The sequence below is a fragment of the Tenrec ecaudatus genome, chromosome 3 (assembly GCF_050624435.1).
Source record: "Tenrec ecaudatus isolate mTenEca1 chromosome 3, mTenEca1.hap1, whole genome shotgun sequence".
NCBI classification, from domain to species: Eukaryota; Metazoa; Chordata; class Mammalia; order Afrosoricida; family Tenrecidae; genus Tenrec; species Tenrec ecaudatus.
The window spans coordinates 19,200,336-19,226,299 of NC_134532.1; the positions used below are offsets into that span (position 1 = coordinate 19,200,336).

At 41.2% G+C, this 25,964-nt stretch overlaps 1 protein-coding gene across 1 annotated transcript; it reads right to left on the reverse strand.

The window, feature by feature from the left end:
* Positions 1 to 743: 743 nt before the first annotated feature.
* Positions 744 to 25,136, reverse strand: LOC142443162 (uncharacterized). Its single transcript, XM_075544704.1, has 5 exons — positions 24,938 to 25,136; positions 20,316 to 20,422; positions 13,139 to 13,265; positions 8,235 to 9,151; positions 744 to 758 (listed from the first exon to the last, which is right to left on the reverse strand). Exons 1-5 carry the CDS (start codon positions 25,134 to 25,136, stop codon positions 744 to 746), a joined length of 1,365 nt encoding a protein of 454 aa, XP_075400819.1.
* Between the last annotated feature and the right edge of the window lie 828 nt (positions 25,137 to 25,964).

The window sequence follows — 25,964 nt, forward strand, 5'->3', positions numbered from 1 at the left end:
TGCCAACACAGAGGTCACATTGGCTATGATCTGATTAACTGACTAGACTCCACCCCTTCACTCTTAATCGTGTCAAATTGACAAATTATATGATGACCACAGCTAACAATAAAATGCTTTGGGCAAAAAACAAACAATAAAATAAAATAATAAACAGACGATTTCATTATGAATTTTTTTCTTGTAAATTCAGTTATTGGTTTATATCATAATCCCTTTTCCTGTTCAATATTTTAAAGTTTTAGAAATGTTGGACTGGCAAGAATTTCCATGAGTTTCCAGCTATGTGTGCAAAACTTTCTGTCATGTATTTGAACGTATTTTTCTCATGAAACATGCAACAAAATACTATTTGCAACATTCTTCTCAGGTGTAGTTCAGTGGCATTAGATTACTGTTTTCAACAATTACAAACACCTGCAAAATTTCCTATCAAACATAACAGAAAACCACCCCCAAAATAGTCTGCCTAGCAGGTTTCCCCATAACGTCGAATAGTTAACTAAAATTTTCCTGTTTCAATTATTTTGAATAGAAGTCTGATTTAAATACTTCCCCGTTACTCTCTAAAGAATGCAGCCTAAATCCTGTAGAATATCTCTTTGAGCCAGATTTTTTTACCAGTATTTTATTGTGGTATATATCTCAATATCAAAATCTACATAAATAGCTATGTCTGTAGATCATACTTCCTTTCACTGTATCCAACTCACAGTGTTTGCAACTTGTAGCACTCTCTACCTCTAAAGCTTTTCACACTGAGGAATCAGAGATAAAAATAACCTCAAGGATGGGGAAATAGATCTGTGTGTCTATATTTATAGTTTTAGTATTAAGGTGGCGGAAGGACCTTGGGCCTCTACTCAAGCACTTCCTCAATGCATGAATACTTTATTCTACTAAATTGGCATTCTATGGTGCTCCCCCCTCCGACACAACTGCTGAAGCCAAAATGTGTGAACAAGTAAATACGGTTAAGGAAGCTGATGTTGCCTGGCTATCAAAAGAGATAGTGTCTGGGGTCTTAAAGGCTTGAAGGTGAACAAGCGGCCATCTAGCTCAGAAGCAACAAAGCCCACATGGAAGAAGCACACCAGTCCGTGCAAGCACGAGGTGGCAAAAGGGATCAGGTATAAGGCATCATAAAAAGAAAAAATCTTACCATAGTGAATGAAGGGAGAAGTGCAGAGTGGAGACCCAAAGCCCTTATGTCGGCCACTGGTGATCCCCTCACAGAGGGGTCTAGGGGAGATGGGTCAGTCAGGGTGCGATGTAGCACCAATGAAGAATACATCTTTCCCCCAGTTCTTAAATGCTTCCTCCCCCCAACTACCATGATCCCAATTCTACCTTGCAAGTCTGGATAGAGCAGAGGTTGTACACGGGTGCATATAGGAGCTGGAGGCACAGGGAATCCAGGGTGGATGATACCTTAAGGACCAGGGGTGTGAGGGGTGATATTGGGAGTGTAGAGGGTGAGTGGGTTGGAAAGGGGGGACCGATTACAAGGATCTACATGTGACCTCCTCCCTGGGGGACGGACAACAGAAAAGGAGGTGAAGGGAGACGCCGGATAGGGCAAGATATCACAAAATAATAATCCATAAATTATCAAGGGCTCCTGAGGGAGGCGGGAGCAGGGAGGGAGGGGGAAAAAAAAGTCCTGATGCAAAGGGCTTAAATGGAGAGCAAATGCTTTGAAAATGATTAGGGTGAAGAATGTACAGATGTGCTTTATACAATTGATGTATTTATATGTATGGATTATAAGAATTATATGAGCCCCTAATAAAATGTTTAAAAAATAATAACCTCAGGGAGAAAGTTGACTTGCAGGGGTGCTAAGGCCCCACAGGAGCCTGGATAGAGACTGCAGTTAAAGCTGCTGTGCTGACCACTATGGAAGCTCCACTCCCCGTGTTTGGAAATCGGCAGAGACAACTCCAGGTAACACTCCTGACCAATCGTCTGAATGCTTATGACCAGAGAAAATGTTACTGTGTGCCCCACAGAAGTTGGAAGACAGTGTAAGCCCAGGAAACACCTCTCCTGTATGTGATGGGTTGCTGTCAGCAGGGGGCTCAGAATACCCATCACCCACATAGGGTACTAATCCATGGGAAGAAAAACGACCTTCTTTTGATTTCTGTGGGTTCCTGTAACCCCACAAATAAACTTGTTAGGAAACACTTTTATTCCAATATTAAATATAGAATATAACAAAGTGTCTTTTATCCCTTCCCAAATATTCTGGAACGTTATAGGGGAAAGGAGTTTTAGGGATGACATATACTTGTTGCCCTACATGGGCAAAGGAATGACAAGATTCAGGTAGGCTTAGTCTTGATTCCATTGCTTGGTAAGGATAGAGACTGTCTTTAATTTCACCAGATCATCTGTGTACTTCTGATGGTAATGGATGTAAAGCTACATTCAACTTAAAATCTGCACAGCTGTCCGCATGACTGGTAGAGTGAAGACCTCAGAGAGGGCTGTGTTCTCCCAAGGACTCCACCAGCATCGCTTTTCTAGTGTGAGTGCCAGAGGCAGGGACCCCATTCAGCCCTTTCTACCTTTACATACCATTCACCTCCCACACGCAAATGCCTGACTAGAACCCAAATGAAACCACAGCACGCATGGACTTAAATTCATATTCCTTCTCACCAGGAGAGCATTTTCTGGGTGTCACGGATCTTATCCACATGAACAAGAAGCATGTGTGGGTTTTCCTCTTTCTGGCAACTCAGGGAGGTGAGTGGTTCAGGGAGTCAGACATGAAGTCTGGGAGTGCAGCATCCAAGCACATGACTCACTGTGTTTCTCTCTATCCCCAGCTGTACAGGCCCAGGTGCAGCTACAAGAGTCAGGCCCTGGACTAGTGATGCCCTCACAGACCCTGTCTCTCACTTGTGCTGTCTCTAGATTCTCTTTAACCAGCTATCATGTGACCTGAGTCCACCAGACTCCAGGAAAGGGTCTGGAGTGGATTGGGATAATATGGGAGAATGGGGGGCACGAAGTATAATCCAGCTCTCCAGTACTGAGTCAGCATCACCAGGGACACTGCCCAGAGCCATGTTTATTTAAAAACTGAGCTCTGTGAATCCTGAGAGCACAGCCATGTATTACTGTGCAAGATACACAGTGATGGGAGGTCATTGTGAGCACAGACAAACTCGGTTTCAGCAGAGACAAGGGAATGAAGGCAGTGAGGCTTTACTATCAGAAATTGTGGTTTCCCTACCTTGTCAGCACTTCTCCAGGGACCACTGTGCATAGAGTCTAGGGAATCTTCATGCATCTGACCATGCCTTCTTTTCATTGGAATGGGTTTTGTCTATCTTTCACCAGGCAGATTTCAGAGCACTATGTATTGCTCAGACCTCAGTTTACAATCCAGATACTACCTACTGCCATTTGTTGTCAAAGTTAAAAATATTTAATGCAGTAAAAAAATGATCATGTTGAGTCTCAAATTTTGTCCACACCCTCAGATATATCTTGAATTTTTTCATTCTAATGAATACTCACTAGTGCACATTGTGCGATAATTTCCTCTTAGAACACCCTAAAAAAATATTGTCTATGCCAATACTAGTGTTAGGAAACAAATAATTATTAACAAATTCTCAAAAAACATGAATTCAAAAGAAAAAGTACAAAGTGAGGTAAGGGTCTTGCTTCATTTTTCTGCAGGTAGATATCCATTTTTTCTGGCACCATTTATTGAAGATGCGATCTGCTTCCCATTTAATATTTTTGGGGCCCTTATCAAAGATAAGTTGCCTGTATGCTGATGTTTTTATTTCTGGTCTTCGGCTTTTTTACATTGGTCTGAATATCTGTCATTAAGCCAGTACCACTCTGTTCTGACTACAGTAACCGTAATGTATGTGCAAAGTTCAGGTAGAGCAAGCCTTCCGAATAGCCTGATTTAAATACTTCCCCTTTCCTCAGTAAAGAAAGCAGCCTAAACCCTGTGGAATATCTTTATTGTCTTTGAGCCAGATTTTTTTTTACCAGTATTTTACTGTGGTATATATCTCAATATCAAAATCTATATAAATAGCTATGTCTGTAGATTATACTTCCTTGAGCTTGTGCCCTTTCTGCTACTTTTTCCAAGTGCAGTGGACTTAGAGGTTAAAATCCTAATGTAGTTTACTGACAGAGAGAAACTAAGGAGGTATTTGCGAAGTCAGTATATTGCCAGAAATTTCCTTCTGCGTGACATCACTGGTATGTGATGTCATATGACTACCAGTGGAGAGTTTCCCATCTCGACTGAATTTAAGGCTTTTACATTTTGTAGATTTACGTCAAGAAAACTTAGAAACACAGGTAAAAGTTTGTTACACACTCATTACAGCTACCTGGTAACTACCCTACAAGAAAGCATTGATGAGACATGAGCTCTTCAATTTTTTAAAAAACTTTTTTATGATTCAAAACTTTACAGAGTAAATTGAAGAGAAACCACATGTATGTGGTTGCCACATTCATACATTGATTGCAATTCCTGAGACATACCAACCTTCTTCCCACTTCAGCCCTCCTTGTGTTTTTATATTATTCATCCTTCTTTCCTATTCCTTCTTGTTTTCAAAAGTTCTTATCCATAAGCAAATGCTGTCCTTTTGATTTAGTATAGTTGATTGTTCTAAGGAGTGTATACCTCTCAGATGTAATTCTTCCCCTCTGAGCCTGTAAATTGTTGGGCTGAAATCTGAGTCAGAGGAGTGAGTACAGATCCAAGAGTGAAGAGTCACCAGAGGACATAATCTGGGGATTCCAAGTCTACATCAGATCAGTAAGCCTGATCTATTTTATGATTTTGGTTTGTTCCACTTTCTTCTCCCACTCAAATCAGGACCCTCTTTTGTGATCCCTTTAGAGTAATTAGCAGTGGAAGCTAGGCACCATCTAGTTCTTATCTCAGGGTTGTGGAGGTTGAAGCTCACTGTGGTCCATTCATCCTCAGGATGAATTGTTCCCACACATCCTCTCTTTTCTTTATTTTTATTTTATGGTAACTCTGTGCTGTCTCCGGCAGGAGGGGAAGGTAACAAAAAACATGCAAGTGCGGCAGGCACAACTGGCAACTAGGTGGGCACTCTACTGGTTGGTACATCTGTTATCCAAAAACACCAGGTTCAGCTCTCTTTCAGGCACTGAAAGCTGGAAGAGCATACATTCTGTGGAAGTCTGGAAAGTCATCTGCCCCCAAAATGGTGGGCCATGTCAGTAGAGGGACAGCAACACATAACATGGGTACCCATGTGGTAAGCCACAACTGTCCGTTCACACACTTGGCTCAGGACAAACTCCAGCACCTCTTCCTTTGTTTTTAAAACTTTATTACAGTAACACCAATGAAAGGTTTTCTTGTAGAAAATTTCTCATGTTTAATGAGATCTGACGTCCACATATAAGATGTTCCATTTGATGTTCCATTTAATTCAAGCAAAGGGCTTCTTTCCTTGTGAAATCTCTGATGTGCTGTAAGGCATTGCATCTGGCTGAAAGCTTTACCACAATCACCACCTACATAGGGTTTTTCTCCTGTGAATTTATAGATGAGTTTTCAAATTTCCTTCATGAATGAAGTTTTTGCCACATTCACTACTTATATGGGGTTTCTCTCCAGTATGAGTTCGCCGATAAACAGTGTGTGCATTCTTCTGAGAAAGGCTTTTCCATATTGACTACATACATGGGATTTCTCACCAGTATGAGTTCACCGATGAACAGTGATAGAAGTCTTCTGGATAAACCCTTTGCCACACTCACCACATACATAGGGTTTTTCTCCTGTGAATTTGTAGATGAGTTTTGAGATTTCCTTTACGAATGAAGCTTTTGCCACATTCACTACATTTATGTGGTTTCTGTCCAGTATGAGTTCGCTGATGAACAGTGAGAGAAGGCTTCTGGATAAAGCCTCTTCCACATTCACCACATACATGGGGTTTCTCTCCAGTATGAGCTCGCTGATGCTCAGTAAGTTTACTCTTTCTGATAAAAGCTTTTCCACATTCACCACATACATGGGGTTTCTCTCCAGTATGAGTTCGCTGATGAATAGTGAGAGTACACTTCAAGGTAAAGGCTTTTCCACATTCACCACATACATGGGGTTTCTCTCCAGTATGAGTTCGCTGATGAACAGTGAGAGCAGTCTTCTGGATAAAGCCTTTTCCACATTCACCACATACATGGGGTTTCTCTCCAGTATGAGTTCGCTGATGAAGAGTGAGACCATCCTTCCTGAGAAAGGTTTTTCCACATTGACCACATACAAAGGATTTCTCTCCAGTATGAGCTCGCTGATGCTCAGTAAGTTTACCCTTTCTGATAAAAGCTTTTCCACATTCACCACATACATGGGGTTTCTCTCCAGTAGGAGTTCGCTGATGAACAGTGAGAAAAGTCTTCCTGATAAAGGCTTTTCCACATTCACCACATACATGGGGTTTCACTCCAGTATGATTTCGCTGATGAACAGTGAGAGAAGCCTTCTGGATAAAGCCTTTGCCACATTCACCACATACATGGGGTTTCTGTCCAGTATGAATTCGCTGATGACCCGTGAGACCATCCTTCCTGAGAAAGGCTTTTCCACATTGACCACATACATGGGATTTCTCTCCAGTATGAGTTTGCTGATGAACAGTAAGCATACACTTCCTGATAAAAGCTTTTCCACATTCACCACATATGTGGGGTTTCTCTCCAGTATGAGTTCGCCGATGAAAAGTGAGAGAACTCTTCCGGTTAAAGCCTTTTCCACATTCACCACATACATGGGGTTTCTCTCCAGTATGAGCTCGCTGATGCTCAGTAAGTTTACTCTTTCTGATAAAAGCTTTTCCACATTCACCACATACATGGGGTTTCTCTCCAGTATGAGTTCGCTGATGAATAGTGAGAGTACACTTCAAGGTAAAGGCTTTTCCACATTCACCACATACATGGGGTTTCTCTCCAGTATGAGTTCGCTGATGAACAGTGAGAGCAGTCTTCTGGATAAAGCCTTTTCCACATTCACCACATACATGGGGTTTCTCTCCAGTATGAGTTCGCTGATGAAGAGTGAGACCATCCTTCCTGAGAAAGGTTTTTCCACATTGACCACATACAAAGGATTTCTCTCCAGTATGAGCTCGCTGATGCTCAGTAAGTTTACCCTTTCTGATAAAAGCTTTTCCACATTCACCACATACATGGGGTTTCTCTCCAGTAGGAGTTCGCTGATGAACAGTGAGAAAAGTCTTCCTGATAAAGGCTTTTCCACATTCACCACATACATGGGGTTTCACTCCAGTATGATTTCGCTGATGAACAGTGAGAGAAGCCTTCTGGATAAAGCCTTTGCCACATTCACCACATACATGGGGTTTCTGTCCAGTATGAATTCGCTGATGACCCGTGAGACCATCCTTCCTGAGAAAGGCTTTTCCACATTGACCACATACATGGGATTTCTCTCCAGTATGAGTTTGCTGATGAACAGTAAGCATACACTTCCTGATAAAAGCTTTTCCACATTCACCACATATGTGGGGTTTCTCTCCAGTATGAGTTCGCCGATGAAAAGTGAGAGAACTCTTCCGGTTAAAGCCTTTTCCACATTCACCACATACATGGGGTTTCTCTCCAGTATGAGCTCGCTGATGCTCAGTAAGTTTACTCTTTCTGATAAAAGCTTTTCCACATTCACCACATACATGGGGTTTCTCTCCAGTATGAGTTCGCTGATGAATAGTGAGAGTACACTTCAAGGTAAAGGCTTTTCCACATTCACCACATACATGGGGTTTCTCTCCAGTATGAGTTCTCTGATAAACAGTGAGAGAAGTCTTCTGGATAAAGCCTTTTCCACATTCACCACATACATGGGGTTTCTCTCCAGTATGAGTTCGCTGATGAAGAGTGAGACCATCCTTCCTGAGAAAGGTTTTTCCACATTGACCACATACAAAGGATTTCTCTCCAGTATGAGCTCGCTGATGCTCAGTAAGTTTACCCTTTCTGATAAAAGCTTTTCCACATTCACCACATACATGGGGTTTCTCTCCAGTATGAGTTCGCTGATGAACAGTGAGAAAAGTCTTCCTGATAAAGGCTTTTCCACATTCACCACATACATGGGGTTTCACTCCAGTATGATTTCGCTGATGAACAGTGAGAGAAGCCTTCTGGATAAAGCCTTTGCCACATTCATCACATACATGGGGTTTCTGTCCAGTATGAATTCGCTGATGACCCGTGAGACCATCCTTCCTGAGAAAGGCTTTTCCACATTGACCACATACATAGGATTTCTCTCCAGTATGAGTTTGCTGATGAACAGTAAGCATACACTTCCTGATAAAAGCTTTTCCACATTCACCACATATGTGGGGTTTCTCTCCAGTATGAGTTCGCCGATGAAAAGTGAGAGAACTCTTCTGGTTAAAGCCTTTGCCACATTCACAACATACATGGGGTTTCTCTCCAGTATAAGTTTGCTGATGAGCAGTGAGATCACTCTTCTTGGTGAAGCCTTTCCCATATTCACTGCATACATAGGACATGCCTGCCACATGAGATTCCTGATGTCCCTTGAGGTATGACACACTGTGGAAAGTTTTCCCACATTGCAAACATTTATATAGCTTTTGTCCTTTGTGACTTTTTTGATAATGCTCATTGAGTGTGAACACTTTCTTGAGTTTTTGCCCACGCTGACTGCATTCAGAGTCCTCGATGGAGGTTGTCCCACATTTATCGCCTGCGTGTGGTTTCTCAAGTTCATCAGACTCCTGATGCTGAATGCATTGTGACTTCATGAGCCTGGGTGGTTCACACTCAGGGAATTTTCTTTCAGTACAAAATTGCTCTTGTTCAATGTGGAGAAAAGTTTTCTCATCTTCACTGAGCACAACTGACTTCTGTATTTTGTTGCTTCTGTTCTGATTTAATTCTAGAATGATTAAATCTGATTTTACAATTTTTTCATGTAATTCAAACATCTCGTAAGCTTCCTTTGGAGGAAAATTATTTTTATGCTGAGAATAGGTATTAAATTTATAGCATTGTTCTATTCTGTCCATGCATCTTTCACATTGTAAGTGCTCAAGCAAATGATCATCATCTTCCTGGATTCCTATAAAAGAACAGAACAGAACATTGACTATTTTCAACATATTGGTTTACAATACAGCCCTTAAAATACGCATTGATACAAAGTAGATCTTTAGTGACAACCCTCTTATATGAATATAAATAAAACACTATGCTTAATGTTTATTGCCCATTGAACGAAATACAAACATGTAAACAATCCAAATGATAAAAATAGTTATTATAGAAATCAGGTTGGATATGAAAGTGATAAATGGACACAGATTTGATATTTGCTTAAAGAGGTACATGAATACATACAACAAACATAACAGAAGGAAGACATGAGACCAATAGACCACAGGACTGATAAGACTTGCTAATTCCAGTTGGTAGAGGTTAGATTTTTCATTGCATCAATCTAACTGAAAAACAATTAAGTACTAGACAAAATTGGGAATGTGAAACATGCTGAATATTCTACTTGGGAGAAAACCATTTTTACAGGTATATATGAAAAGGATTATGGAACAGAAACACATTCTTTATGTTTATGGAGCCTGTATTCTAGCTCACAGCACTCATCTTACAGTGCTGTCCTGTGGTGGCGTGCAGGTTGCTGTGATGCCAGAAGCACTGCCACCCAGTGTTTCAAAGACAAGCAGGGCCATCCATGGTGCACAGGTCTTAGTGGAATCTCCAGAAATAGGGACGGCGAGGAAGACCTGGTGATCAAACATGGACCCCTCAGGTTTGATGGCAATGAAATAACACTGAGGAAATACTGAATCCTCAAAGTACAGTCAACAGTAATGATGTGGATGGAGGAAGAGCTTTGGGGACCTTCAGTGCTTGACATGGCATAACTGAAAATGAGAAAAAATAGCTGCAAATATCCTCTAATAATTGGAAAATGGCATACATGCAATATTATAATGAAAAATTTGCAAGTTGTCAAGACAAAACGGAATGGTAAAAAATTGATAGTGTATGTATTATTCAACTTTAATAGACTGGTACTAGCTCTTCTTAACTAGATAATCAAGTGGTTTATAAGGCTGAGATTGACAAATTCAAGAAGATTGGCATCACATTCATTATCCAAAAGAACACCGCAATATCTTCCCTGATGTATAATTTTGTCAGTGGTAGGCTAATATTCATATGCCTGCAAGCAAGACCATTTAGTACAAGTGTTATTTAGTTTTGTGCACCAATTAAAGCAAACGCAGAAGCATTCAGATTTGTAAGTTGGAGAAGAGTCCCAGTCACATTCTCTCAATTAAAAATCATCCCCACAATACCCTCTCATTATAGTGCTACCTTAATGATACTTCATACAAGCATATGACTAATTACTATCTGCCAGCAGCTTTAACTACGAAAGCAGACATGTTGTTGGTATTGTTCTCCCTGCTCAGGAGACAGTTACTCTACTCCAGCTACCCTCAGCACTGGTCTTAAGTTGCTCATCCAATTATTTCAGGGATCCCCAGGGTAAAGATCCCGCCTACCTTGTTAGGTAGGTAGGTGTCTGCCTGTGTGTGTGTAGGCGGGGGTGGGGTGGGGGGGCGGTGAGTGGGGATGGGAGCTGCATGCCCTGAGTTTACATAAACTGGTGAAAGAATACAAAACCTATTTATATCTGCCCTTCAATTACACAACTGTCCCTTAGGACCAATCCAGGGGGCATTAAAGAGACAAAGGGATAGTTGATTCCTTAAGTGACAGCAACAAAGGGAACCTGATTGCTTTTAAAGCTAGGCATCTTTCAGCTGAGTAGCAAGAAGTCAGGCGCCTGTAGCAGCTGTACACTAACATCTTACTGGAGGACAGTTCTGGGGAAAACTCTATCTGAAGATTGTGCATTAGCAGTTCAAGCTTTGGAGCTTGTGGAAGTTTTCTTCCAACACTAGTACTGGTCTCCCAAGCCCTATGGTCAGGAGTGTAGAGATAAGGCTGATCACACTTTCATCCAGGTTCTGTTTTCCACAATAAAGAAATTGAGGGGAGAGGGGTTAAAGGAGAGCTGACATCAAGGAATTTAAGAAGAAAATGTACTGTGGTAGCAATTGTACAGTACTGCTCCATGTAATTGAACTACTGGAAGTTATGATATCTATAAGAGCTCCCAATAAAATATTTTTAAAAATATACTGCACAATTTACATGAATTTTTCAGCCTGACATTGATCAACCATACAATCATGTACACTGATGAATGTAAAATTTGGGGAAAGTATCAGTAGTTGGAAAATGTGATCTTAGTAATAGAGATGACGCGCAAGTTTACTGATAAAATTTTGAGACTAATGATGAATTCATAGCAAATTCCTTATTAAACACCAGAAATGGAAACTACACATATGGATCTTTCGGAATGGAACAAATGAAAATCAAATCAACCACATCTAAAGAAAAAAATGGTGGAGATGCTTTATTAGTCAAAACACGCCCATGGGTTAACTATGGAACAGATCATAAATTGCTCAAATCCAAGTAGAAGCTATCCAAAGTAGCTAGAGCACAAAGTTTAGAGACTATGTAAAGAATAAACTTGGGGAATAAAAGACTGACTGAAGACTAATGACAGAAACCAGATGGGATGTGCGATGACATGAAAGCCAACTTCCATATGGAAACCAAAAGGCTACTCAAAAGACAGAAAAGAGAGCAATATTGAATATACTATGCATTGTTTGAATAACTAATAAAATCTATTGGAATATCTTGCAAAAATGTTCTTTACAAGCAGCAACGGTCATCTGTCGTGTATTGGACCTGTTAAGAAGTAGTGGGCCTAAGGAAGGCAAACTGTATACTAAGGGATCTACAGCAGACATGTGCGTAATGAAAAAAGCAAGAATACACGATGTTAAAAATGCCCTTTCCACTTAGAAAATTACTAGAGGTATAGACAACTTAAAATAAAAATCTTACAGGTACAAAAATATTGAAGGTACGGTGCTAAAGTATGTTCTAAGCTGATAACAATTTTCTTGCTAGGAAGACGATTTTAAATACCTAAAAATAACAGAAGTCATAAATGTGTTTTAACAAGAGGAATAAAATATGGAGAAACATGTCTGTTAAAGAATTCCAGCAGAGAAGGCAATTTGACCATCTCTCTAAGAAAACAAAAAAAGAACTGATATCATCTACATGAAGAAAAGTTTAAAGGAACAGGGCAACAAATGAGAAAATGGACACCAAAACCTTTAAAGAAACTCCAAGGGGGGAAGCTAAGGAAGCAGAAAGGAGACCCGTTTATGGTGGGAGCTCAAGATTCAAGATGGTGCTGCATACTGCAAATGGCAATCCATTCTGACTCAGTATGGGAGGAATGTGCTGTATTCAGAGGACAGTTACAAATTCAGAGTTCTCTGTTTGGAGAGGTATGCAAGAAAGATTTTCATAGTAAAGTGGAAACATAAAAGAAGGGAAAATTTCAGAATGTTAAAGAAAATTATGGAAGCAAACATACAATAGTATAAAACAAGAAAATGGAAATCTAATCTCATTAGAGCTACAGGTGTACTTCTCTCAACATCTTGGACAAGTGAACTCTCACATTCAAAGTAGCACTTTCGGACCCCTATCATAGATAGGAGGCCTTCTCCCTGTTCAATCAACTACCCCACCAATTCCCCTTAAGGTATTTTGACAACGCATCTGAGAAAATTCCACTATAGTTTGCTTCTAATACCAAACACAGTTCTCTTGTTCCAATTGAGAGAAAGCTTCTGGGGTGACAAGTAGATAACCTGTTATGAGAAATTACAGAATCCTACACACCAACATTAACGTAAAGTTTGCAAAGCATGCACTTTTGTATTTCTAGGAAAATAACGTTCAAAGGAACAAAGTAAATAGTGTTCTCTCAAGGGTAGAAGACCTAACCCACTAACCTAGGATGAGACAATGCAATGAGAATCTACCTCTTTGAGAATACCACAAACACCGCAAAGTTTTTAACACATAAGACAGGAAAAGCCAGTGACGAGGTCAATGACTTGAGACTTCTTCTCACCAATGGAAACCAGGTTGTGATAGTTCTCCAACATCACATCCTTATATAGGGTTTTCTGAGCAGGGTTCAGGAGCTGCCATTCCTCCCGGGTGAACTTCACAGCCACATCGTTGAATGTCAGTGGTTCCTGTAGTAAGGGGAGTTTATTTAATGGAGTATTTTACATTTGAAGATTTTAAAAATATATCTTACAGTAAAGAAAGCAAAACAGTAATAAAAACTATTGTGGTAGCTCATTCCATAATGTGTCATTAACTGAGGACATGGTAGACAATATACTTACCTTATTTCTACATTCACGACCATCGGCCCAGAAAACTAGGCCTATTTTTAGAAAGATCTCCAGTGTTCTGAGAAATAAATGTTTTCAAATATACATTCTCCAGGTCAAATAATGTGCCCCCAACAATAGCTAGCTGTACATTAAGGAGCAGATTTAAAGAAGCTCCCATAGTAAATGAATCATTTCTGTGCCTGGCTACTTAATTATGCCTGAAAGTTATCTGTAGGTCTGAACAATCAGGCTCTAGAGCCAGCCCAACATAAATGCAGGAAATCCCTGGAGAGGGCACAGGGCCGGTTTGAAGTCAACTAACACTAGGTCAAGATGGTAACTCAGCATCTTGCTTGTTTATAATCTTACCCGCTTAAGATATGACCCATTAACTATGTACATGCTAACTGCATGACACGAATGCCTTATGGAAAGGTCTGTAAGCTCCATTATATATACCCATTGGAAAATATATTCACTCTCTCAGGCCTGACATGGGAAGAGAGCCCCTGTGTCCGGCTGTCTGCTCTCTGTCTTTTAATATTTCCCACAATTGCAATGTCACTCCTGAGGATCACTTTTGGAGTGTTGGGGACCCCAGTGTCCGAAAATAATGCACCCACTCATAAAATTAGAATTTTGAGCTCCAGTGACATTATCTGAATGTTCTAGCAATAGTTCAGCTTTATAATCACACAAAGTAGATAAACACCTGCTTGTTATTAAATGGAATTAGGGTTTCTACCGGCATCACCATTATAAGAGGCTCGGTACCTTCAGTGGCAATAAGTATCAGGAATAGGGCAGATGGCGGAGGTCAAACATACCTCACCTCTCCAACATTTTTTGTCAACACTAAAAAAAGTCAGTCCTTCCACACCACTCTGTCTCACTTACGGGTTTGATAATCTGTTGCTGTGGTCACACAACACTCAATAGATAAAAGTGGTCTATTAATGAACAAGGTACAACTCGGGATCAGGAAAAAGAAGCCATAACTCAGAACCAAGATCAGAATGTTCATAGACATAATCTCCCTTCCTGAGTGCAGAACAACTTTCTAAGCTCTTAAAGGCCACCTTAGGACAAGCTCCTCTTGACAACCTTAGGACCAATTCTCCTCAGCCACCTTTGGACCGAATTACCTTAACTTTAATTACAAGGTCCTCTTGAACTTGCCATCTTTCACCACATGCTCCCCAAGGGGCCCCTCCTAGTTCTGTTGGGTGGATCTCTGGAGCCTTCCTAATCTTGCCTAGGCAGGGAAGGTGCTAGGTTGGCCCAAGAAGCCATCTTATTAAGAGGGAGAGAGAGAACTGCCTGCAGGCAGGGTTTGAGAGGAGACAGTGAGGCATTAGCCTGTCATCTGAGCTGTTGATTTGGGTTTGTTTGCCCCTGCAGCCACACAGTTCAGAAGGAACCCATGGATTAGGGATTTGCAGCTTCCAGAAATTCATGAGCCATTTCTTTGAATGACAACTGCGAGCCGCCTGTGTGAACTTACTTGAGAGCTTCCTCCACTCCATGAGTCAACAGCTTGCTGTGTGACCTTCCCATTTGGGTTCCTCAGCCCCTGCAACCTATTATCGGACCAGATTCAACAACTTCACCTTGTGCGGCAGTGTACTGTTGTCCTGGTGATCTGGTTCATCAGCCTTCGCAAACACATCAATGAGAAGTTTCCAGAACAGCGGTTCTCAATCTATGGCACTTAACCCCTTTGGGGGTCGAATGACACTTTCACAGGGGTCGCCAAAGACCATTGGAACACACATATTTCCAATGGTCTTAGGAACCAAGATACCACTCCTCTATCGTTATTCAGGCAAGTCCACTCACATGCAGATACGCCCACATATGAGTACCGGGTGTGAAGACTATTACCCATGCTACACATGCTTCAAAACAAAATTTCATTTTTTGTCATTAGAAAGAAATATTTCACAACATATAATTACATATTGTTTTGTGATTAATCACTATGCTTTAATTACGGTCAATTTGTAACAATGAAAACACATCCTGCTTACAGTATGATTCATAACTGTAGCAAAATTATACTTATGAAGTAATAACAAAAATAATTTTATGATTTGGGGTCACAATGTGAGAAACTGTATTAAAAGGTTGCGGCATTAGGAAGGTTGAGAACCACTGCTCCAGAGTGATACCTGACCTATGGATTTGGGACTCACCAGCTTCCACATCTTGAAGAGGGATTTATTTACTTGATGGCTATTTAGTTTTGTGAGATACAGCAGGGCAAATCATGGAGCATCCTGAAGCTCTACCTCACAGGGAAGGTCTACTGCTGGTCCTGCAAAATGAACTGTAATATTCATGGATCAAGATCTATACCAATGAAGATAATGACCAGGGCACATGGGACACAGTGACAGAGCCACAAAGAGCTTTCCAGCCAAGATCGAGGAACAAGCCGACAAGATCAAGAGGACAATCTCAATAACGAGCTGATCTAGATGAACTGATAAAGATGGAACCAAGAAATGAGCCTATATTCAGAAGGCACAATGTCTGAGAGGGACACAGAGAACAGGCCTGCTCTGAAGAAGAGCAAATCTGCCTACATGTTTCCTTAACATGAATCCCAATGTCTATCTTATTGATTCTGTTAGCAAGTTACATTTTGCTACTTAATAAAACTTGTGCCTGTGATTCTGGCATGTAATTTCTATGTGGCCACTGAAAAAAATAATGATCTGCGAAGGAGAGAACTATGTAAAGATAACTGCTGTCAGAACTGGAAAACCATTGGAGGGTAGATTTACGTTTAAGTTCTGCCTCACATGAATCAGGGTTGATGCTGATGGTTGGTTCGCTCTCCTACATCTCTAATTAGAGGAAGTAAGAAGCCATCAACCATTTTAAAATTAGTATTCCTACAAGGCCCATTTCAGAGGCATTAATGAGAATGCTGCAGTTTGGGATATTATTCAACACCACCTTCAGAAAGAAACATTACGGAAACTCACTCAGACAAAAAAAACCCATGGAATAATGGACTCTCCTAAAGAAGTGATCTTATTTCTCCTTAAAAACTTAGCATAGTGTTAAATTTGAATGATTCTCATGGGTTGGCCATAAAATAATGAACTATCAGTTGAAAGCTAATATCATCCAAAGAATCCTTAGTGATGTATTATGTTCAATGTCAGTAGTTTAGTGTTATTCCTGTGATCAACATATTCCTAATCTTCTCCATCCCAATGTTGAAGTCAGAGTCAAAGTTCATCTCTAACTTCTACTACTTCAAATTTCCACTTTCCAGTGAACTGAATCAGTATTATACAGGCTTCTACACTTCTAGTAGGTAATACAGAAAAGGAAAAAATGCATCAGAATTACCTGAGTCTTGGTCATTTTCTTTGGTCCTTGTAATACTGCCAGGAACTGGGATGTTCTATGTTTGTCTTTTCTGTATCAGCTCTAATGATGCTCACGAATTTCAGCCTCTCAGGAGGACATCCCAGAAATAATAATACCCAAACCAGGCACTTCTTCCTTCTTCCTCTAAGCTGCTGGTTGGTGAAAATCTGCAGGCTGATGGGAGGATACAATGTGAGTAGTTTAGGTCCAAATGCTGTAAGTGTTCCTGTCCGTCTTCTTAACACAGTCCCCAATACTGTTAACGGTCTCCTAATTGAGTGACAGAAAACATCTTAATACCATGAGCAATAAAAGCTAAAACTCATAATTTTCAGACCTATGTATAAAAGATGACTTTATAATAAAGAGATTGCGTAATCAAATACACATGTCAAAAATAAGAAACAATAAACCTGGACCGCTACCTCAAAGCACATGAAATATCAATTCCTTACTGTGTGACTCTCAAGGAGAATGACAAATCAATGAACCTTTATGATGATTGAAATGGGCTATATAAAGAACTATTTAAAACTGAAAGCTGTTTTTCTAGAGCTGTAAATTGTACAATCACTTTAGAAACACTTTAAAACTCACCATCAAGTAGAGTTACACATATAAGCAACGATAGGACACAGAAGAACAGTTCTATAGTGTTTCCGAGACTATAGAGCCACTACAGGCAGCTAATGGGTTAGCAGTCCAACACTTTACACTTGTCAAAAAACACAGCTCCATATTAAACACATATATCACCTATTACACTTTGAAATTCATATATATGTGTATATATATGTAGAAGTATACGTCCCCCCATAATGAGTGCACTTTTGAACTCCAAGACAAGTAACATTTTATTGTAGCATTATTTGCAGTAACCCAATGCAATGAGTTGCCTCTACGTCTTCCTTGCGATGGCCCCTTAACTCCTTCCAAATGTTTAGGTGGGTGTGTCATCTGACAATGTGAATGAGGAAAAGGAGATCTGGTGGCATAGTGGGTACTGTTGGGCTTCTAACAGCAAGGTCAGCAGTTGGAAACCACCAATTTCTCCTAGAAAGTAAGTTGGGGATTTCTTCTTTCACGAGTGACATGGCTTTCTAGTCCACTGAAGAGTGACAGTCTTGGAAACCAACATGGGGCAGTTGTACCCTGTCATACAGGCTGGCTATGAGTCACTGTTAACTTGATGGCAATGAGTTTGGTTTTTTTGGTTTAAGAGAATTGTGAAAATTGCCAAACAATAGATTGCTACCCTTGAGACTTGGGGCTATGCAAATAAACTGCCTGAAAACCCAACCTGGCAATGAGTCACATTGGACGTCTGTTAGGTTTAACTGAGGCATTTCTCAGACAGAAATTGGGATCTCACTACCATCAAAAAAAAAAAAAATGAGAGAGAGCCAGAGAGCCAGGAGTAGCGGCTTTTGGATCTCAGATTCTTGCATTGAAACTCTTCAATGTAGAAGACAGAGAGCTGTGACACAAAAGAGGAAGTGATGGGGAGAAGCAGCAACACAGACATGTTGGCAGCAGAACCAAGAGACTGAGACAGAGCAGTGCAATTCCCAAGGCACGGAACAAGAGAGCTGAGTGCCTCTGGGCAGGAGGTTAATACATGAAGTAGTATACATCTGAGTATTTATCTGGGGAACCAGATCTGCCAACCTACACAGAGGTCTGTGAGGCTAAGGGACAGAGTGGGCACTTCTCTGCAGAACTAAAAGACCTTTGTAACACTTGCCCATTCAGGACAGAAGCCAAGGGGCTGCAGGGCCGCACTTTAGCTGCAGGTATGGCTGTCAAGATGCTGTCCCAAAATTGAACTGTATCTTGAGTCATTTAGGATCCAAATTATGTGTTAGGGTACAAAAGTTACCCCTATGCCAAATATAATTTAAGGAGATTTACTGAACTGTAAGAGAAAACAAAACACACACAAACACACACACACACACACACACCGGATGGATAAGGGAGACCACTAGCACGAGGTCAAAATAACACCTGAGGATTCACAGCCTGGACCCTGGATAACAGGGCATAGAACAAAAAGCATGTCACAGATCATGACTGGTGGCAGATCAATACATCACAGGTACAGGTGGGACTTCAGAAGCAGGAAAGGGACCATGACTAGGACATATACCTTATTCAATAGAAGAACTTACAAGACTGGTCCAGGACCTTCATACAAAGCCAGTCAAGGCAAGACTCGACAATGTCCCTTGTTCTGTGCTCAGTAAGGTGACCTCCATCAGGCATACACCGAGGCAGGCCAGAGAGGGCTGGCTGCAGAGGAGTGCAGGCAATCTACTTTCTAATGCATTCCCCCGGAGGGGGACATGATCTATACACTTGGTTAATGATCAGAGAGAAATTAATTGCAGCTTAATCAAAGTGGGAACACAGCAAATGGACACTGAGTTATCACTGTCATCAGCAACCCAAACCTAAAACCCCACTGACTGCCATCGAGTGGATTCCGATTATAGCGACCCTTTAGGAGCAGTTGGACCTGCCCCGGGTGGGTTCCCAAGACAAGAGTAGAAACCCTGCTTTTCTGTCCAGGTGTGGCTTGTATTTCTGAACTGCTGACCTTGCAGTCAGCAGCCCAATCTGTAACCAAGGAGGCCACCACTTTTTGCAAATTGGAGCGCTCAGAATTTAAGAAGCTCTAATACAATTATAAACGGTTGTCCACCCAGTGAATTCTGTCGTTCAGGGAGAGGCGCAAAGCCCTCTGGCCCTGACGGGCAGAACAGCCTAGCGATTGTGCGTGGGCGCTCTCCCCGTCGGACCCCAGAAAACATAGCTCCCGCCTGCTGCCCACCGAGCTTCTCTGCTCCGCCTCGCCCTCAGGAGCCCGGGTCCTGACGCCACACGTCCGCGCGTCGCTCGCCCTGTTTCAGAGACAGAAACGCACTTGTTCTCCTCTCTCACCGTCGTCCCGACAACTTACACTTACTTCCCAAAGGCTCCACCGCCCCGCCGGTGCGCAGGACGCTCCTCAAACTCCCGCCACAGCTACCGGCGCGACGGGAACGCAGCGCGTGACTACGGCGGTCGCAAAAGGCCCAAATACACGCACTTCCGGCCCCGCCCTTCACAGACTTTGCTGGAGGCCGCCATGCTTAGATCCTATCCGTACAAAATGCAAGCATGTGTTACTTTCCGTAAAAAAGGGGTGGGGGGGTGGGTGGGGGTGGGTGTGTGTGTGTGTGTGGTGTGTGTGTGTGTGTGTGTGTGTGGTGTCCCCCCACCCTATTTGCATAGCCTTACCCATTCTTTTATTGGTAAGGACAAAGCAGTGAACAGAAAGGCCATATAAAAGCAATCCATCACTCCACACGGGTTCATGAGGTTAGTCACTCACTTTCAAATATATATACAATCTTTCTACTGTGTAATATCAACTAGTTTTGAAATTTTATTGTCTGGGATCATTTAAATGTTGATTTCACGGATTTTCATATATTTTTTTCAACATATATGTATATATATGCACGCACATACACAATTCTCATTATACTTTACATTTCTCATTATATAGTCAAAGCTATAAAACAGGAAGTCTTGGTCATTATCTCTGATGTTCAATTTGGTAGGGTGGTAACACATGTCTAGGTAACACATGAAATGGGATCATGGTTTGACAGAGAGAAGACAATCAAATACTGTATTAATAAAGATGTTTCTTTTTTAAAAAGTGGGGGGCATACAATCATTATCAATATCGATTAAAATTTTCTTCTTTGCTGTTCATATCATTTTTATTTTGGCAAAATGTACACAGCAAAACATTCTCCAATTCAACCACTAATATATGTACAATTGAGTGTCTTTGATTATACTCTTCATGTTTACAACCATTATTGATATCCTTTTCAAAATTATCCCGCCACCACTAATATAAAATGAACATCCCCTAATCAACAAACCTATCTCCTTCACCCATGGCAACCACTGGTTAATCTTTCTTTTTAAAAAATAGATGTATATAATATTCACATATCATACACTCTCATAGCTAAATATTTTAAGTGTTTTTAAATATATATATGCATATATATCATAATGAATTATTATAATGCCTCCCCCTCCCACAGTCATTGTTTGCTCCCAAAATGTCCTCACCCTTCCTACTCCTCTGCTCCCCAAGGGCCCAACAGACCATTGTATCAGTTATTGTCTCTATGGATCTGCACTGTCTGTGCTTTACAAATTTGGAAACCCAAAAACAACAACAAATAAATAAATAAAACAGCAAGAAGAAAATAATAATATTAAGATAAAAATTAAAATAAAGAGTTTTAAAGAAAGGAAAGACTACCATCAATATTTTAAAGTTCAGCAAAAAAAATTCGTCATGGAACAAGTGAGAAATATTTTACCTTAGGACAAATTCTGGTTGGATCAAGAGGTGGGTCAACTGACCAATTATCACGTTATGCCATGGTCCAATCCACCATGATGAAGGTAACAATCATCTCTGATAGTAAAGCTTTTCAAAGGGATCTGCCAGAGGTTTGCTATGCCTAGATATCCTTCAGCTAGATTTTTTTTGAGTTCTCACTGTTCACCTACACTTCAACAAATTGGATGTTCATAATTTGAGCTCTGAATCTTTTTCCTTCATCATATTTGAATTTAATTGTCACTATTTTTGGATCACACATGCTGGTGTGCTTCTTCATTTTGGAATTACTTGAAACCTCACTTAGATGGCTGCTTGTTTGAAGACAATTCTTTAAGACCCCAGATAATTGATAGCCTGGCACCATCTGCTTTTTTCACCACACTTTGCTGTAATACCCTTATCTTCATTGATTTTCCAATGAAGGTAAGTATTGAGCAGAGCCATGTAAAGATCCTGTACACAGAATATGATCAACTAGAGGATAGATCTAGCTACACCTTGTCATAAATCATGGGTACCTCTACCGAGTGCCTGGAAAGTGAACATGTGAAACCCTACAACTGTATTGGTCTGGGAGGACTAGAAAAACAAATTCATAGACATAAATGTATATAAGATAGAACTTTATATCAAAGAGCAATTGTGCATTAAGAAAGCATACCAGCCCAGTCCAGTTCAACTCCCTAAGTCTGTTATTAACCCACATATCCGATGCTAGACTATAAATTTCTCTTCATACTCACGCAACATATGCAATCATGCCAACTGCAGGAAGACCACATGCCAGAGGGTGGAAAGTCTTTTGGATCCAGTGGAGGTGGAAACATCTCAATCCTGTCAGGGGTCTCCACGTGGCTCTTTCAGCTCCAGGGCTCTAGTGTAGCTCCATGTGTCTTGTTCTCAGGAATGTCTCACAGGGCGTGAACCTGTGTCCTGCCTCCGGCGAGCTATTTATCTCCTCAGCGCCTCAAATGATGTCATCAAAATGCACCCGGATTGACAGACTAAACTCCACCCCTTCACTATTAACTCTCAAATTGACAACAGATTATGCAACTACCACAACAACCATGGAGGCAGATGAAGAGGAAGGCAGGAAAAGAGAAGTAGGAACCTTTTCTATTTGTTTCCTACCTTACTTATTTTTATCTTTATGTTATTACTTTTCTTTATGTTTCATTTTATCTTTGTTTTTAATTGTTTTTGTTACTGTCTCCCTGTTTGGAAGTAAAGAAGAAGTGGATCCATAGAGACAATAACTGAGGCAATGGTTTATAAGGAAGGGGGAGGGGAATTGGGGAGCAATCAGTGGATCTGTGAGACAGGAGGGAGCATTAAGCTTATTTTGATGATGGGCTTACAATTCTTTTTTAGAAGCGTTTTAAGTATGGAAATATGAATGTTATATCAGGAACATTACTAACGAAAGAAAAGAAGGAAAGCGAGCAAAGCTTGATCTATGGTTAGCATGTGTGAAGGGGAAGAGTTTTTGCTTAGGGGGCAGTGAATTAACGTTAATGACGGTAGAACAATATGAAGGGGGATAGTAATGGTGGTAAAACATGAAAAGAATACTCAATGGCACTGAATTACACATGTAGAAGTTGTTGAACTGGTGAAAGTTTTGTTGTATACATTTTTGCAAGTATGTGAAATATGTTACATGAATACTGATTACGGAGGGGGAGAAATTGTTCTATAATTGACTGTGGTACAGATTATACAACTCTTCTTGATATGGTTGAAGTATTGAATTATATGATAAGTGGAAAAGTGCCAATAAAGTGTTTTGCTTTGTTTTTAAGAAAAGTGGACACTCAAAAATGTTCAACATTTTACCATCCACTTTAACTCAACAGCCTGCACATCTCATGGGCTCTGTCCTAAGGGTAGAACTGGGCTGCCCAGAGAGAAAGTGGAACATTCCTAGGACAATAGTATCCCCAGGAATTCCCTTCATTATGGCTCACACCTCAGGCCAACTGCCTGCATTTCTACAAATCTACACATGGTTTTCAGGAAGGACTTGTTTGTCCACAGTCAGTGCAAATGATGAAGGGTAGAGATTGACCTTGCATAACAGGGGTCTGGAAAATCCCCTCTAGAGGCCATTACTGCTCCTACTCAGAGCCATCCTCTTTCTGCTTCCATAAGCACAGCACATGTGAATCACCTACAGTAAAATGTGGTAACAGAGCTCCAAGTCACACATGAAAGTCAGGCTTCTTAGGCCTTCATCCTTACCATATTAATCATAGATGTCTGTGGAGGTGACACCCTTCTGGATTCTTCTTGGTGACATGAATGTCCTACCCTGTAAGCACCTTCATGTCAAAAGCAGTGCTTTTCATCTTAGAATGGTTTTAAATTATATTTCCCCCTTATTTCTAGGTGTGATCGTGCAGGTAGTCCTGCTACAGACCAGTCATGAGTTGGGAAAGCTATGTGCTATGTCTCAAAGTGCTATGTCTAGCTTCCAGGTCTGAAGATATCAAGTTTCTAGATCTAAAAGGCTCTGGGAAACACAACCTGTATTAGATGGCACAGAAGCCTTGTGATGAGTCTTAGCAACAACTAAGTTTTCACATATTGATGCATTGCAACCACTATAGCTCAACCAGCTGCATGTGTTTTAATATGAAACCTGAGGACACTGACATGTAAAATGTAGGAAACATACCAGGAGACACAATGAAGGCTTAATGGTCAAACATCTCAAGCATCACAACACTAATTGGGCAGCAGAGGGAGCTCAGGGTACATGGGAGACAGTCTTTTCCACTGGAGCAGGTGCAAGGAATGCCAAGTGTTTGTTTGCTCTTGCGTTTGGAGTTTCCCAATTCACCCATGTAGAGAACCACTTTAAGGACACTTCAGCAACTAGGTCGCATGCCTCTTATTTTCCTAGAGGGCAGATCCTAAAAATTAAAAGCCCATGTTCTTCCTGAGAAGACAGGGGAGAAAGAAATCACACCGGTGACAAGTTGAAATCAATCTCAGAAGGACCGGTAGTCTCACTATGTCGTTAAATTCTGACCTCGATGTGCTTCAGTCAACACAATCAGTTTCTGTCCATCCTAATTCTTTTTTCCAAATTACTGTAGGCTGAAACTGTATGTGTGTGAATCCCAGCCCAAGTATCTCCTGTGAAGAGAAAACCAAACCAAACCTGATTTTACCATTTCTGAAATAATTGACAGTTGTATTTTTGAAACATGGAGAAACTGACATTTTGAGATTCTTTTTTTTTTTTGGCTCTTTTCAGTTTATTGCATGAAGGAGTTACACTAGTCCAAGTTAAAAGTGGACCCCAAATGGTTACATCATACAAGCTGTGAGGTTTTAAACTTGTGACAAGGGACAGAGGGAATTTTTCTACTCATTGCAATGAAATCCTCACTTAAGCTTCCGTGAGCCACAAGCACTTAAAACCCATGAACCTTCAGCTGGTCGTCCTTAGCCAGTCCAATCTCTACAAGGAACTGGCATATGTTCTTGCGCTGGTCACCCTGGAGCTGAATCACTTCTCCATATTCTGGATGCTCAATCACAGTACCATTGCAGGCAAATTTCTTCTTAAAGGCCTTCACTAGCTTCTTTATGTCGTAGTCATCAGCGATCCCTTGGACAGTGGTCAGGGTCTTCCTGCCGTTGCGCTGTTGAATTCTTATATGGATATAATACTCTGTCCCCGCAGGCAGCAGGTCATCACCCTTACTTGCATCAGCAAAGGGGTCGAAAGAGTGGAGGTTCTGGATAGCGGACATACGATACGATTCCTTTTCCTCGGTGGAAACGGCCTGCGGAAGGCGGCGGCTGGAGAAGGCGGGCAGGGGGGATGGAGCATCGGGAAACGAGGGGGCTCGAGGGGGAGGCTGCTGAGTCCTCGGCGGCGGCTCAGTGACTGGGGCCGACATTTTGAGATTCTTAATAAAGCATCAAAGTATCTCAAAGTCATTACAAATCATATAATGGGGCTGGCCCCAATCCCAACTATGTGGACTCTCCCCTTTCCCTTCCCCCCGACCCCCACCCACAGAAGGCACTTCAGAGGACAGCACTGAATCTGAAGCTTGGGGAAAGGAGCATGTCTGATTAGAGCACACAGGAGAAACAAAGAGGGTAGGAGAGTGAGAAGAACACATTCTGACCTACTAATCCCCCAGGACAATATTGCTGCTCCCAGCAGACAATGCACAGAGAGGATTATAGGGCCGGTCCCAACACAAGACATGATGTCCCTAACTGAACCGTATCACTATGGGGACAACACTGGAGACTCAGTGTGGGACTTGTGTCTGATCTGACCCCATCACATTGGGGAAAAAATAAGGGCATGCAACAGCAAGGGAAGCAAAGCAATAAAAACCCTGGGGAATACAAAAATTAGACTTTGGGAACAGAGTGTGGCATACCACCCCTTCAGATTCGACTGGAAAACATTCCTGAAAGTCTAAAAATAGACCTGGAATGATTCATAGCCTTTTCTTGTTTTGTCATTGGCTAACTTTTTGTTGTTATTGCTGTTTGTTTGGTTGGTTTTGTCTTCCTTTGTTGTTTTCTTTGGATTTGCCTTGTTTTTGTGCTTATTAATGTCTCTGCTTATCCATCTAGATATAAGACGGGATAAACAATCAAGAGAAGGAAAAAATAGGACCAGTGGTTCCTGAGGTGGGGAGGGGGACATGGGAGAAGGAGAGATGGGAGAAAAAAAGGGAGGGGGGGGTCAAACAACCCAAGGACAA